Below are 13,552 nucleotides of genomic sequence, written 5' to 3' on the forward strand. Positions count from 1 at the left end.
CCTTTGCAGCTGATCCCGCTGCATTATTGAGGATACCTGTGAGCAGCATCAGAAATCAGACTGTTTCATTTCACTTTGAGCGGTATCAAACCGCGACACCTTTGGGCACCAGCTCTTCTGCCACTTGAGCAAAAATACACAAAACCAGCTCACAAAGTGGACGGTGGGACTCTAGGCCACAGCCCCCACTTGAGCAAAGCAAGGACATGATCAGAGACATGGTCTTTCACTCCACAAGACCTGGACAGCCCCACATCCTAGCGAGAGCTGCGCAAGCCTCAGGTGAAGCACACAGCATGCAGTTTGCCTCATCTATGTTAAAAACTATTTGGGGACCAAGAGAAAAATACTAGACCTTAAATGAGAAACATAGCTTCAAGTCCAGTTTGGAGATAAAAATAAAAAAATATCTGCAGCTGATCATCTTGGAAGGTCATTGCCTCTTAGGTCAAGGTGGACAAAATCCCCAGAGCAATTCAGGCTGCAGCAACTGCCCTCCCATCCCTAGTAAGTTTTGGTGCCCACTTGATCTCCTAGCTGGGGTGTCCAAAATGGGTGCCTCCTCCACAGCTGTATGCAGGAGACAAAGTCTGTGCAGGGAAGGGATGAGGAAGGGTAAATAAATCCCTCTTTATAAAGAAATATATACTATAAAATTCTAAAAATTGCAAAATCACTACAATCACTCCCAAGAGCTACTTAAAAACTATACTGGAAGTTCTGTGTTTAGTCAGAACTGCTGCAAACTGTTTAGACACAGTGAAACTATTTCATCCACACTGTGACATAGATACCATGGCTAAGGGATGTTAACAGAGGTTGCTGTAATATTAATTAAAAAAAAAAAAAAATAAGAGAAAGATGAAACTTGTAAATGACCACTGTCCTCAAGGAATGTCTGTAATTAATCTGCACATATCTTCCTCTTTGGAACCTTTTTCTTTTGTCTCATTTCCTATGTGGCTCCCTTTCCTCAGCTCTTTAACTGTATATTCCCATATTCTCTATGTTTATTAGCTCAGTATATCATCCTAATACTGGAAATGTTCCTTTTAGTGCAGCATCATCCCCTACTTTTGCTCCCTTCACTTCTCCTGCTCCTTTTCATTTGTTATTGCTTTGCCTTACTTGCCTTCCCTTACATGGTTCCTTTTAATAGATGGGGGGAAAAAAAATTAAAAGTGAAGTCTGGATTAGGCGCCCAGTAGGCAAATACTTTACACTTTAAACATATAACTTTACCCCAAAAGGATCTACCCTGAGAAAAATTACTTAAGAGGATGTTGATTCTGGAATATCCTTTTCCTATTTATAGCTCTTATGCCATTTATTTCTCTTTTGAAGACTTAACTTTACATAGCTCTGATATTAATATCCTTAAGGAAGGATGATGCATTTCAAAAGTGCCAAAGGACAGAGAAACCCTGAGGCCACTAACTTTCCCTGGGATGCCGGGTTCCCAAATCTCACGAGCGCTTCAATGAACCACCTCCTTTTGAAACACCACATCTTTGGCTGACTTGCCACTTTCATCATGATTCTATTCAAACACATTGCTATCCCTCAGGACTAGGCTACGTTTTTTTCCAAGGCTCTTTGCTTTCCCCAGCCCTGCCCATGGCCATGTAAGGAGGCAGATAAGGGCAGAACTTCTTGTCCCACAGCTCCTGTGAATACGATTTCCATAACCCAGCCCATGTGTTCTGACAGTGGTGGTCAGAGGAGGGAGAGGGGAGAACCAAGGGTCTATCTGCTCCTGGAAGGTGACCTGATTCTCAGGTCACCCACAACATGTGTCCTTGGAGCAGAAGGGACCCTCTCTCGTGGTGTTAAGTAGCTGGGGACAAGTGATCAGCAGGAGTTGCTTCCATCACTTGCTGAGCAAAGAGGAGAAAGGGAGCTGCAAATCACACTGGAAGCGTAAAAATGCATAGAGTTACCCACAAAACTTGATGCTAGGAAAACAATTAAAGGGAAAGTCAATTCTAGGCTATGGTTTGCATGAGTGAATGTGGTCTGGATGAGAGAAATGGAGACATATTTGTACGGAGCCTTCCTGGAACATCTGCTGGGAGAATAGAAAAGCAGAAGGCTGTGGCTGAACAGGAGACTAAGGAGTTCACGCTTTTGCCTCCACTAAAGCAGGTCAGAAACTCGCCCAGCAGAAAATCTGCCCCACCACAGTACATGGCAGAGCAAATAACATTATTTACAGGAACTGTGATAATTGCACTATAAAATTGCACTTTTTTTTCCTTCTTGGCTTTGCAAACTTCAACATGGAAATAGAAATTAATGTAGCTATTTGGTGCAATAAATCCTGAAAGGGAAGAGAATCAGTGTTATGTGGAAACGGGAGGATTTTCTCTAAAGGCCAATTTCAGTCCCTACATGAGGACATGGAGTTTGCTCGCAATATTTACATTTCTTTTTCCAAGGAAAAAGAAATAAAAATCACTGCATATCTGAGCATTTCAGGGAATTTGCATTTTGAGAAGAGAACCAAATATGGCTGAGTGCAATAGGCTAAAAATACCCTTCAAGAATCTATGCACCACGTGAAGGGAAGTATTTTTTTTTTAAATACTGTTTGTGTGCCAAAGAAAGAGGAACACAAAGTTATAGGGGTGTGACAGCCCACAAGACAATGTGGCATCAGCAAGAAATATTTCACTTTTCAAACGACACCGTGTGCAAACGCGTCAGGCAAATGCATCATCGTTGATGCATATATATGGATTTATCTCTGGTACAGAGGCAGGTAACAACCCAGAGAGTACAGTACTACTGTGTTCCAGAGTAGACACATAGCAGATAAGTCACCTAGTTATACGCTTTGGAAGCATACATCTTAATTAATTAATCTGACCATGGTAGGAATGTGCTGGGCTTCACTCTGCCTGAGGATATGGAAAGTCAGGAGCAGCTCGACTGCTGCAGAAGCACCTTGGCAGGGTGCAGGTCAGTGCGTGCTCTGACCTCCTCCTCCAGCTCATCTCTGTACCTGTGCTTCACTTTAAACATGTGCTCCCATACTCTTCAATTCACTGTGGTTCAAAGTTAAGCATGAGCTTAAGTAATGTCCCCCCCCAAAAAAAGATGTTGGTTTGGCACAGGCTCCTATTTTCCTGAACTGTCATCTTAGGGGAAAAAGATGCCAGATAGGATGCAGGGAGAGGTCTTTGCACAGAGCAAACCCCATCCCACGCAAAAGAACTGGGAGGTGTGGGAGGCCAATAAAAAGCAGATTCCGAAGGGCTGGACCCTCCCAGGCACTGTTCCTGCAGTTCTTGGCAAGGGGACAGCTGGCTCCTCTTGGAGCATGCCTTCCCTGGGTCCCTATTTGAACAGAAAAGGGAATTATGAGCACCCCACAAACCCTGATGTCACCGATTCCTCCCTCCATGCAGCATCCCTCCCTGTTCCCTCTTGCAGCCCAGTGCTCCTCTTCCATCTATTTTGGGATGGCTCAGGGACCCGTGAGCTCCTGTGCCTTGCAGACATCTGCAGGCAATACCCAACTGGCACCCCCTGACAAGGGATGACCGTTCTCCTTACTCTCCCATCCCAGATAGCACACATCCTTCTCCACATCACCCTCAGATGTGGCAGCTCCCCGTCAGTACCTGACCTTCAGAGCACAGCCAACAACTCCTCTGCATCAAATCAGTCACCAAACTTATCTTGGTTTTTGTAGGGCTGATGTCTCTGGGGCACTTTGAACTACAAAATCATCAGGAAGGAAAGCAGATGTTATGGGAGGGGAACCTAAATATATGGTATAACCCACGCCAATCGCCCCAACTTAACTGCATGGCAGATTGCCTGAAACCCATACTTCTCCTAAGCCACGTGCAGCACACCTGGGCTGCCCACCATTTCCCTCTTTGGCTTGCTGGCACATAGAGATATTAAAAGTCCCGTCATGCATATGCAATAGCTCAGGTTTTTTCATTATTATTATTATTGTTGTTGTTGTTATCAGTGGCAGCATACCTGTACATAAAGAGGACAAATCATCGGATGGAAGAGCATGAGACATGGACACTGTAAAATGCAATAGGACGCTTCATTATTTTTGTGTAGGTCTGTGAGGAGACCGATAAAGCTCTTTTTGGATACCGCCTGCTGCCACACCAGAGTTGCAAAGCACTACAAAATCATAGAATGGTTGAGGTTGGAAGCGACCTCTGAAGATCATCTAGCCCAACCCACCTGCTAAAGCAGGTTCACCCAGAGCAATCACACAGGAATGTGTCCAGGGGAGTTTTCAATGTCTCCAGAGAAGGAGACTCCACAACCTCTCTGGGCAGCCTGTTCCTGTGCTCTGACACCCTTAAAGTAAAGAAGTTTCTCCTCATGTTTAGATGGAACCTCCTGTGCTTCAGTCTATGCCCATTGCCCCTCATCCTGTCATTGGGCACCACTGAAAGGATCCTGGTCCCATCCTCCTGACACCTACCCTTGAGATATTTATAAACACTGATGAGACCCCATCTCAGCCTTTTCTTCTCCACAACCAGCTCCCCTACAAATCCCAGCCCCAAATAACCCTGGCTCTGTTTTTTCTCAGTCCCTACCACCTTTGCAGGGTGCAGATTCTCTTGCTGCCCACTGACTCTGACTTCATGGCCCACCTTGCTGCCCCATCCTCCAAGAGCAAGGCACCCCTCGTCCTCTTCTCCTTCATTTCACAGCTGCTTAAGCGGTTCTTCCTCTTCGCAGTCGCTCCCTCTTCCTTGCAGAGAGTAATCCTCCTTTTTGGCAGTGTCCTGTCTCATTCCTCCCAGTTCCCACTATGGGAGTGACTCCTCCCGAGCTTCCCTCTTCTGCAGATGTGGAGCTCTTGACCCACCGCACACACACACTCACTGCTATGGAGAGGACTGGCTTGATGGTCTTCATCATTATGGGAAAGGAGGAATTCCTGAGGGCTAATTGTATTTGGATGTGAATTCCAACAGCCGCCTTGTGCTGTCCCTTCCTCAGTTTCACCAGCTGTGAAGTGGACACAGCTGTATAGACCTGACCTTGCTATAACTCAAACATCTTCTGTATGTTTCAATTATTACAATTGCTTTGGATGATTTCTGTTTGCAGGATCCTTTAGCTATTGAGGAGCACGCTGTTGTGGTAGCCGTTAAGTTTCCTCATTCACTCCAGCCAAGGATGGTGACTGCAAACTTTTGTGGCCGTTGCAGCCAAAGTGCTACACACAGGTCACAGCTGATTAAAATTGCAAAAGCAATCAAGTAAGAGTTAACAGTGCTTCCCAGAACCGTACTTCTACAAGAAAAAGCCTATCTAGACAAAGGTAGGGAGATGTTTCTGCTTGCAGATATGAGTTAGCAACTTCAACACTATGAAAAGATGTTTAAACCAATGTTTAGTTTGTTGTTTATGTTTTCATGGGTGTTTTTTAAAGAAAATCTCAATATACAAATTGAAAGGCATCCTCAGTTCTGAGAGTTTTCATTTAGAACATATGATGAAACCATATATGCAATACTAGTCCATTTTTAGTATTACTGGAAGACAGAAAAGCATGTTTTCCCAACATTTACCATATATTTCAGATGGGTTTCTGGGCTCCAAAACTCAGATTTTATATTCACACCATAAGCTACTTACTTGTCTTCAGAGAGATCAAATACCTTCTGATGCCTTCAGAAAGCTGCCAGTCCCAATCCTGCCCAGGGACTCAGCAGCACCGACTGATGCAACAGGTGAGTCCATGCAGTTATTCCCATGCTAGGCAGCTCCTCCACCACCCCAGAAGCCCAGCTAAGGGTGACCCAAGTAACCAGCCTCTGAAAAAGTGAATTCTGTATTTTGTTCAGGCTGAAGGATCAAATCTCCTTGCTCTCACAGAAGCTTCAGTGAGACCCACCTAGGTGTAGGGAGGGTTTAACCTTATGATTTTGTGTATCAAGACATTGGTGCTCCTGAGTCCTCAAAAAGGTATCTGCAAGTCACAGTTTTTGAACTCACATACAGCATTCAAATGCACTGTCCCTGTTGCCTCTCCCTGCATTAAAAACATTAATGGCCAAGACTTGAAATGCAACCAAGTTGAAGTGATGACCTGGCCAGCAACCACAATGGGGAAATATTTCACAGGCAGCTTTGACATGAGATTTGACACAACTGGCTGTGGCATAAATCCCTGAAGATTCGCCAGTGTCAGGAGCACAGCACAGAACAGCCCAGGTAATGTGCTGTTCTTGCAGTCCTGCGTGTGATTTCCTCTGTTTAAAAACAAAAAAAATCCTATAGCCATTGCATGGACAGCATAAGTCTAGCCTGATAAATGAGACGTAGATATCATCTGACAGCTGAGCTACGAGTACTGCATGAACTATTTCTCGTAACATGTGCCATCTCACATGCTGCAGCCAGCTGCCAACGCCGCTCCTGAAGGCATTTTTTGAAAGCGGGAAGTTTGTTATTAGGATACAAATCTAGAGGACTAAGGATGGATTTGGGTTTTCTTTTCAGTGGTTCCCCATCAAATCAACCCTGGTGCTAACTTTGAGTTCAGCAACGCCATGGTTTTACCATGTGAAATTTTCAATTAAATAGTGGATGTAAATATATAGGGCTACAGGGCGCTATGCCATACTGGCACATAAAGCATGTATAATCCCTTCTTCAAATACACACTGTAAGGTTCATTCAGGTTTCCTAGCAGGACTTCCACAATCCCTGTGCTAGTGTTAGTGTTAGTGTGCTAGTATTGCCCATCATTCCCTGCACTCCCTGCTGGCCTTTCCTGGAGACTGCTCTACCCCTGAAATTGGTACCACACAATAATTTAAATCAGGGACACATATCCCTAGTTATCTTCTTACTGAAATTGTTCTGTGGGTATAATACGTACCACAGACAGAGCTGTACCAGTTATGAAGGTGCTTTGAAAGAGTTTGAGTTATTTTACAGCAGTGGAACACTCCTCTCATTAAAAGGGCTGCATCGCATTAATTCGCCAGATATACTAATAACTGTCTCAAGGATGAAATAAATTCAGATGATAACCCAAACCTTTCTCATTAATCACAAACTACTACAGGCTACAATTTGCAAATGTGTGCATGTGCAGGGGCATGTATGTTTTTGTGTGTGCACATGCATGCAAGGCAGGCAGAAAAACAAAAAGCAAGCAACAGCCCACGGGAGTTTCCTAAGGGATTGCTCCACATACAGAGAAAAGTAGTAAAGGGAAAGTGAAAAAGGTTAAAAAAGAGACATGTATCCATCAACTCAATTAAGACCCAAGGGGAAAAGCTGAAGGCTGCCGGGCAGTACAGGGAGTTAAAGCTGCTCCAAGACAGAGCAGCAGAGGAAGCAATGGAGAAGGAACTTTGCTGCCATGTGAGCAGAATTAATGGGTGTTTCTGGACCAGCTGAGCTGCCACTTCTCAATGGGTTGTTAATGGGGAACATGGAGAGTTAGGAAGTAATGAGGACTTTGTCAATACAGCTGTGGGTAACAGTGGGTAAGGAACCACTTCAGGAAAAAACATCGCACAAATCTGCAACTACAGATTCTGAGCTTTCCGGTGCTTAAGAGATTACTTGCTATAATTTTGTAAGTGTTATAGAGGCTGAGAAGCAAAACAGAACCACAGGACAGATCCTTTAATTAAACCAGAAGCAGCAAGCAAGCAAGCAATCTTGGTAACAGTGGCCCCTCATCTACAATTTCTTTTCTTTTTTTTTTTTTTTTTTTTTAAATTCCCAGGAAAGTAAAAGCATGAACAAACCTAAATAATCCACAGCCACTTGCAGGTGAAGGCACTGGAGGATTGCAGCTTTCACAAGCAACACCCAGCACAAGACAAACATCTTCATCGCGTCCTGTCTAGGTGCTTTAGGGGGATTCCATGAACAGGTTCACCCTGGACCTCCATGCCTGCAAAAACAGCCATCTACATGGTACCCAGGGCCATTAGATAACCTACTCTAGCAGCACTGGTTTGCGTTGGTGCCAACAACACATCCAAAAAATCAGAGGGTCTCTTCCAAAGTGAACAGATTGAAAAAAGAATATGGATTTGGGGTAGAAAGGTGTCACACATCCATCTTATGGTTAGATTTTTTGGCATTTAGGAAGTGGGGAATCTTTTCCAGGTTTTCTGAGCAATTCTGGCCACTTCCCACCCCTACACCCTCCCACGAAAGTCGTCCCACCAGCAACAGCTTTCCTGCGTAATCATTTTCCCCTTCTGTTTTATGCAAAGAAAAACACTATTAAAAACACACCACATTCTCATTTCTTTACCTCCATGAAGAACAAACATCGAGAAACACTCCCTAGAAATGAAGCACCGGATTTACTCAAAGGTAAACATCCCATTTATGCGTCCCCCAAGACTCTGAGGGAGGTACCGCTTTCTGTGCTGGGAAGTGCTAAGCCAGGCAGGACTGCCACTGTATGGGCTTCCCTCCCATCTCCAGCCTCTGCAGAAGGACACACAGAGCCTTTGCAGCTCTTTAATACTGTTCAGAGCCGAAATCCAGGTGGGAAGGACAGGAGCAGCTCTTATGGGGCCACCAAGCCCTGCAAGCACCGAGGGTGATCTCTGGCTGCATCCCACAATCCCCTCAGCCCTGGGCATACATAGTCAGGGAACAGGGGGCCAAAACAGTAGTCAAATTGGCTTAACATGAGCCAAGGACAACACCTGCTTCACGGAAATACTGCCTATAGCCAGATCCATGCAGTCCTGGCTTCTCTGCACCAACGGGGACACAGAAAGGCCAAGGATAGGGAAAGACTCCTGGAGCTCCTTGCTTCCTTCTGGGCTTCTTCCAGCATAAAAGCAATTGCCGCAGCTGGAGAAGATGACAGGGAATACGTCACACAGATATGGCACAAAGTTTCTGCATATAAAAATGCTGTGTTTAACAAACCAGCACCCTCACAGTGCACGAAACCCCACCACGGAAACTCAAACCACTAGAAGTAAGTCATGGACCACAAAGCATGCTTGCACATAAACAAAAAGATGGATAATAGGTAGGAAGGCTCCTCAGAGCACTAAGGACAAAGAAGTCAGCTTCACTGATCCTTTCTCCAGGCAGCACAGGATGGCTGCATCCAGCTGATGAAGCTCCAGAGCACAACTCCATGGAAATATCTGGGCTCATGCTTAACCCTGCATCTCTCCCACTCCAGTGTTAAGTACTAACGCATGTTTGATTAGGCAACAGGAGGAGTATCTGTGCCTTCCAAAAATGACCACAAGCTCTTGGCAATAACACCGAGTACTTGCTCTGGCCCTAACCGCACACCGCAGTTGTTAAACTGCCCTGCCAAAGGAAGACGTCTTGCCAGATGGAGTGTTCAAAATAAAGCAAAGAAGAGCAATCACTTTAAATAATCAGCGTTTCAAGTGCTCTATGAAGATAACATGTATTAAGGCAACCTCAGAGAAAGTAAAACCTACTGAAGAAAATGCTTTAAGTGATTTTTTAAATATTCCTGCACTTTTCACTTTCCACAGGGAAGTCTGCAGAAATCTTACAAAACCAGAGCCTCAGCATTATTCACCTTTATATTCCCACTGGTTCTAGTGGCACTACTCCCACAGATGTGGACTACAGATCAGGTGAAGGTTATTTTCTAATTTTTAATCTTTTTTGTGCACATTAAACACTCTTGGACACGAGTTAGACTTCTGCAATAACAAGGCTGGATGACAAATCATGAAATTAAAACCAATTTAGAAAAAAGAGAAAATTCTGGATTCTTGTCATTTCCCTACTTTTTTTTTTTCACACTTTGGAAACAATAGAGTAAAAAGCGACAAGCGTGCTCATGGAGCGACCCCAACTTGAAAAGAAACAAAATGCCATCCAAAGGCAAATGGCAAAATTCCCAGTAACATCATTAATGCCAGAGTTTCATCTTGTATGCTATTCTGTGAATCAATATAATATCATTTCCACGGAGATATCATATTATATACCATTTACAACTATGCATACAATGAGATTCTCAAATGCTGCTTTTGAGATGCAGACCTCACACCGAAACAAAAACCGAGACCCATATGCACAGCTCTTGGGGCACACGTGCAGACCAGAGTTGAGCTCACATGTATAGCTCGATATATACATTGCGATGCAAATGTGAAGCCCAGCTTAAAAAAGCAGTTTGTGTGCGCATCACCACAATACCATTCTAGAAACGAATTCCCAGCACTTTTCAAACACCAGTCACCTCTCTCGCCTGGTTTCGGGCTGGCGAGAAGCATGGCAGGGAAATAGCACCACGTGCCTCAGCACACAAACGGAGGCTTGTGTTACTGACAGTTTGCGGGGCTTTTGACAGGAAATGGCTTTATTTTCTTGGTCAGCAAGCTGTCCCGGTTGCTTTCTGGGGTGCCCAGGTGCAGACTCGCCCAGTGCTAGGCATCCTGCCTGCCTGCTTGCTGGTATTTGGTGACCCCATCGCTGGCTTCAGTGGCATCTTCTTCTCACCTTACAACAGATCCTGAGTCAGGACAGGGCCTCAGGCGTGTCCCCCCCGCACCAGCCATCCCTGGGGCAGGGCCAACAGCAGCACAGCCTGAGCCTGCCACATCGCTGGCCGGGGCAGCCCCAAGGTTGTTCCTGCACCCAGCTCCTCGTAACAGCATCTTTAACGACTTCTCCTTTCTACACACTACTCTATTCATTTTCCACTTCCCCAATCGCAGCTGTCAAGCCCTATTAAAGTGTAGAAAAAACACATTTAAACCCGAACCTGCTAGGCCAGAAATAGAAGTTCTCATTTTCTTTTCCAAAACACAGAATAGCTGAGCAACAACGAAAGGAAAAGGAAATCTCTCTTGAGTGCACATCTGGAACCAATTTGCTGTATGTAGCCACTGGGTGTCACTTTTGATATATATTGGGTCAGCCACGCAGCGTTTCGGCGAGAGAAACGGATTTCAAAGAGGTGATGCTAAACCAAACCAGACTGCTCCGCAGCCTCTCACGCACAAGCTATAATTAGCAATTAGCCATCCAGGCTGATTTATTAATGAAACGTCTTCACCACAACACTAACCGCCGTACGGCGGGCTCTTACCTCTCAGTCTGCAGTGTGACTTTTGACGGCTCCACGTTGGGGTTTTCCCACTCCATCTGTGGACAGTGCATGAAGTAGCAGAGGGTGTACAGAGCCTCCGGCTCCCAGTAGAGTGATCCCTGCTTCTGGTGCATCGGTGTCCCGTTCCCATGCTGCTTGGCATTGAGGGGCTGGAGGTGGTGCATCGCTCGAGACACCAGGTCACCTGAAAAAAAGCAAAAGCAGGGTGAATGCCAGGCTTTTTGGCTGCCTCTCCATGAAGTTTTAAACCCAAAAGACATACTAGGGTTGTTTTTTCCTTCCATTTAAACTCACATATGCAAACAGTAAATGGTAGGATTGGATCCTGTGCGCTGCCCATTACCATGTTGGACTTTGCCTAGTGGTTTATGTGGCATGGCACAACATACCTGGGCTACAGACAAGCCTCAGAGTCCTGGGGGAGATGGGTTTCTGCAAATATGGTGTGTCAGCAGCACCAGCCTGGTCTCCCTCAGCACCACTGGAGAGCCAGTATAGCAGGGCTGAGGTCTCAGCTACCTACAGGCAGACCTTAGGGGCTGCCAAAACCCCATAATTCCAAAAAGGACCAGTGGGGACGATGCAGAGTGGCACCAAAAGCTGCACGCTCCTGGGGAGGGGGTCGAATGGAAATGCAGCCCCTTGACACAAGGAAGGAGGCAGCTGGATGAGGCAGAGAGCACTGCAGGAGTGCACAAAGGGACACGTGGGTGAGGAAAAGAAGGGGGAAAGAAACTGCTAAAAGACAATATCAGAAACGTGCAACTGAAATTACAGTTTTTAAGCCCAGGCTGGGCCTAGAAAACTTCACGTTAGCAGAAGAGCAAAACCTGTCAAGCAGGCTCACCCAGCCCCTCAGGTTTTCAGAGCACAGAAAATGGCCCAAGAGAAAGATGCTCATCGTCTTCCATTCACCAACGTGGTTCTGGGTGCATCCTGGCAGGGTGGGTGTGGGAAACCAGCCGCAATATATGGACCAGGATCAGCAAAGCCAGAGAGATTAGCAGTCAAATATACAGGCAAGCAGCAGTGAGTCTCTGAGCGCCGTACTGATTGTAACTAATTAACTACAGCATCTCCATCCAAAGCAGTGAATTTTACGTTTATTGACTGGTGACCACTCTATCAAAAGAAGGGAAACAATTGTGGTTATAAAGTGTCTGTTTTCACATTTTCAAATCACTTTGAGAGTGCTTTGGGGGTAAATAATGATCTTGGATCAAATCAGATGGTTTGTTTTAAATGAAAATCTGAGCAAGAGCCCTTTGGGTCATTCTTAAGCTGTACAAAAACGAGTGATGGGGAAAGAGGACATAATTTCCCAGCATTAAGAAGAAGTCGCACACTTTCTGTTATCTACCTTTCCCAAGTGACCGCTGAGCACTGAAACTTGGAAGGAAGAATTGGAAATGTGCACCGAGGTAGGAATATAAAACCAAATCTGGGGAAAAGAAAAGGTGAATAATGAACTCCTGGGCAAGCTTAAAGGAGAACCATTTTAACTGTGTGCAAAGCAGAGCTACAGGTTTTTTTGCAAAGTGCCACCCCTGTGAACACATCACAGCACATCACCTCTCTCCAGGCTGACTCGCACAGAAAATGATGCTGCTGCTGCGATAATGTGCACCACGGAGAATAGAAACGTCTCACTGAAAAATGCTCAGCCCAATCCTCCAAAATCACAGCCTTAAAACCATGAGAAGAAAACCGCTGGCATGAGAAAACTGCCGAGTACATGATTTCAGGGTTTTGACACGATTTTTTGCTGCACTCTGCAATATTCCTCCGATTCAAAGCTTTCATTTAAAAATAGTTTGTCTTTTCCCTCTGCCAGGAAATTGTCGTGACAGGACCAATCTTGCAGCCCTGCATGCTCATCGTTTCCGAGAGCAGCTGTGCATGTCGAAAGCCTGCAGGATCAGGTCCGCGGCAGAAACAGATGTGCCCCTGAGATGATTCCCCAGTCCTGCAGAAAATTATCTGCAGGCAGCCCCAGCAGCAGGAAAGTTTGGGACCCCCTTCGCTCGGCCCACTCTGCCACAGCAGATGTCCACTGCCAAGCTTAGCACAGGCCAATTTAACTGCTAGCAACATTGCTGACAGCATGGGTAAATTCCTTTTTTGATTATTTTTTCTCCAAAAGGAAAACAAAAAAGTGTGGAAGTGCTGGCTGCAACGTTTGGATTTAACAATAACAGCAAAAGCAGACAAAAAGGAGTTATACTAAATTCAGCCTTTTCAGACCCAAGCCACCACAGCACTAAAGCATGTGGTTAAACTTGGACTGAGACAGAAAGCACCAGAGAACTCCTCTGACCAAATGATGGATAAAAATCAGGACGCAATTTAGGCCCAGATTCAGGCAGCAGCATTACTTCATCCCCATCCCTCCCCGAGCGCTGGGGCGATGTGACTTCGATGACACATCCTGCACGCGAGAAAGCTGCACGGTGA

The 13,552-nt window shown here is 45.4% G+C and overlaps 1 protein-coding gene across 1 annotated transcript in view; it reads right to left on the reverse strand.

The window, feature by feature from the left end:
- Positions 1-13,552, reverse strand: part of ABTB3 (ankyrin repeat and BTB domain containing 3) — a gene marked incomplete at both ends in the record, with an annotated part of 172,539 nt that overhangs the window by 46,768 nt on the left and 112,219 nt on the right. The window contains one exon of the mRNA XM_080339485.1: positions 11,078-11,282. Within this exon, the coding sequence (XP_080195611.1) occupies positions 11,078-11,282 (205 nt within the window). The remainder of the gene's footprint in view (positions 1-11,077; positions 11,283-13,552) is intronic.

The sequence above is a fragment of the Nesoenas mayeri genome (assembly GCF_963082525.1).
Source record: "Nesoenas mayeri genome assembly, chromosome: 1".
In the NCBI taxonomy this organism is placed as follows: domain Eukaryota; kingdom Metazoa; phylum Chordata; class Aves; order Columbiformes; family Columbidae; genus Nesoenas; species Nesoenas mayeri.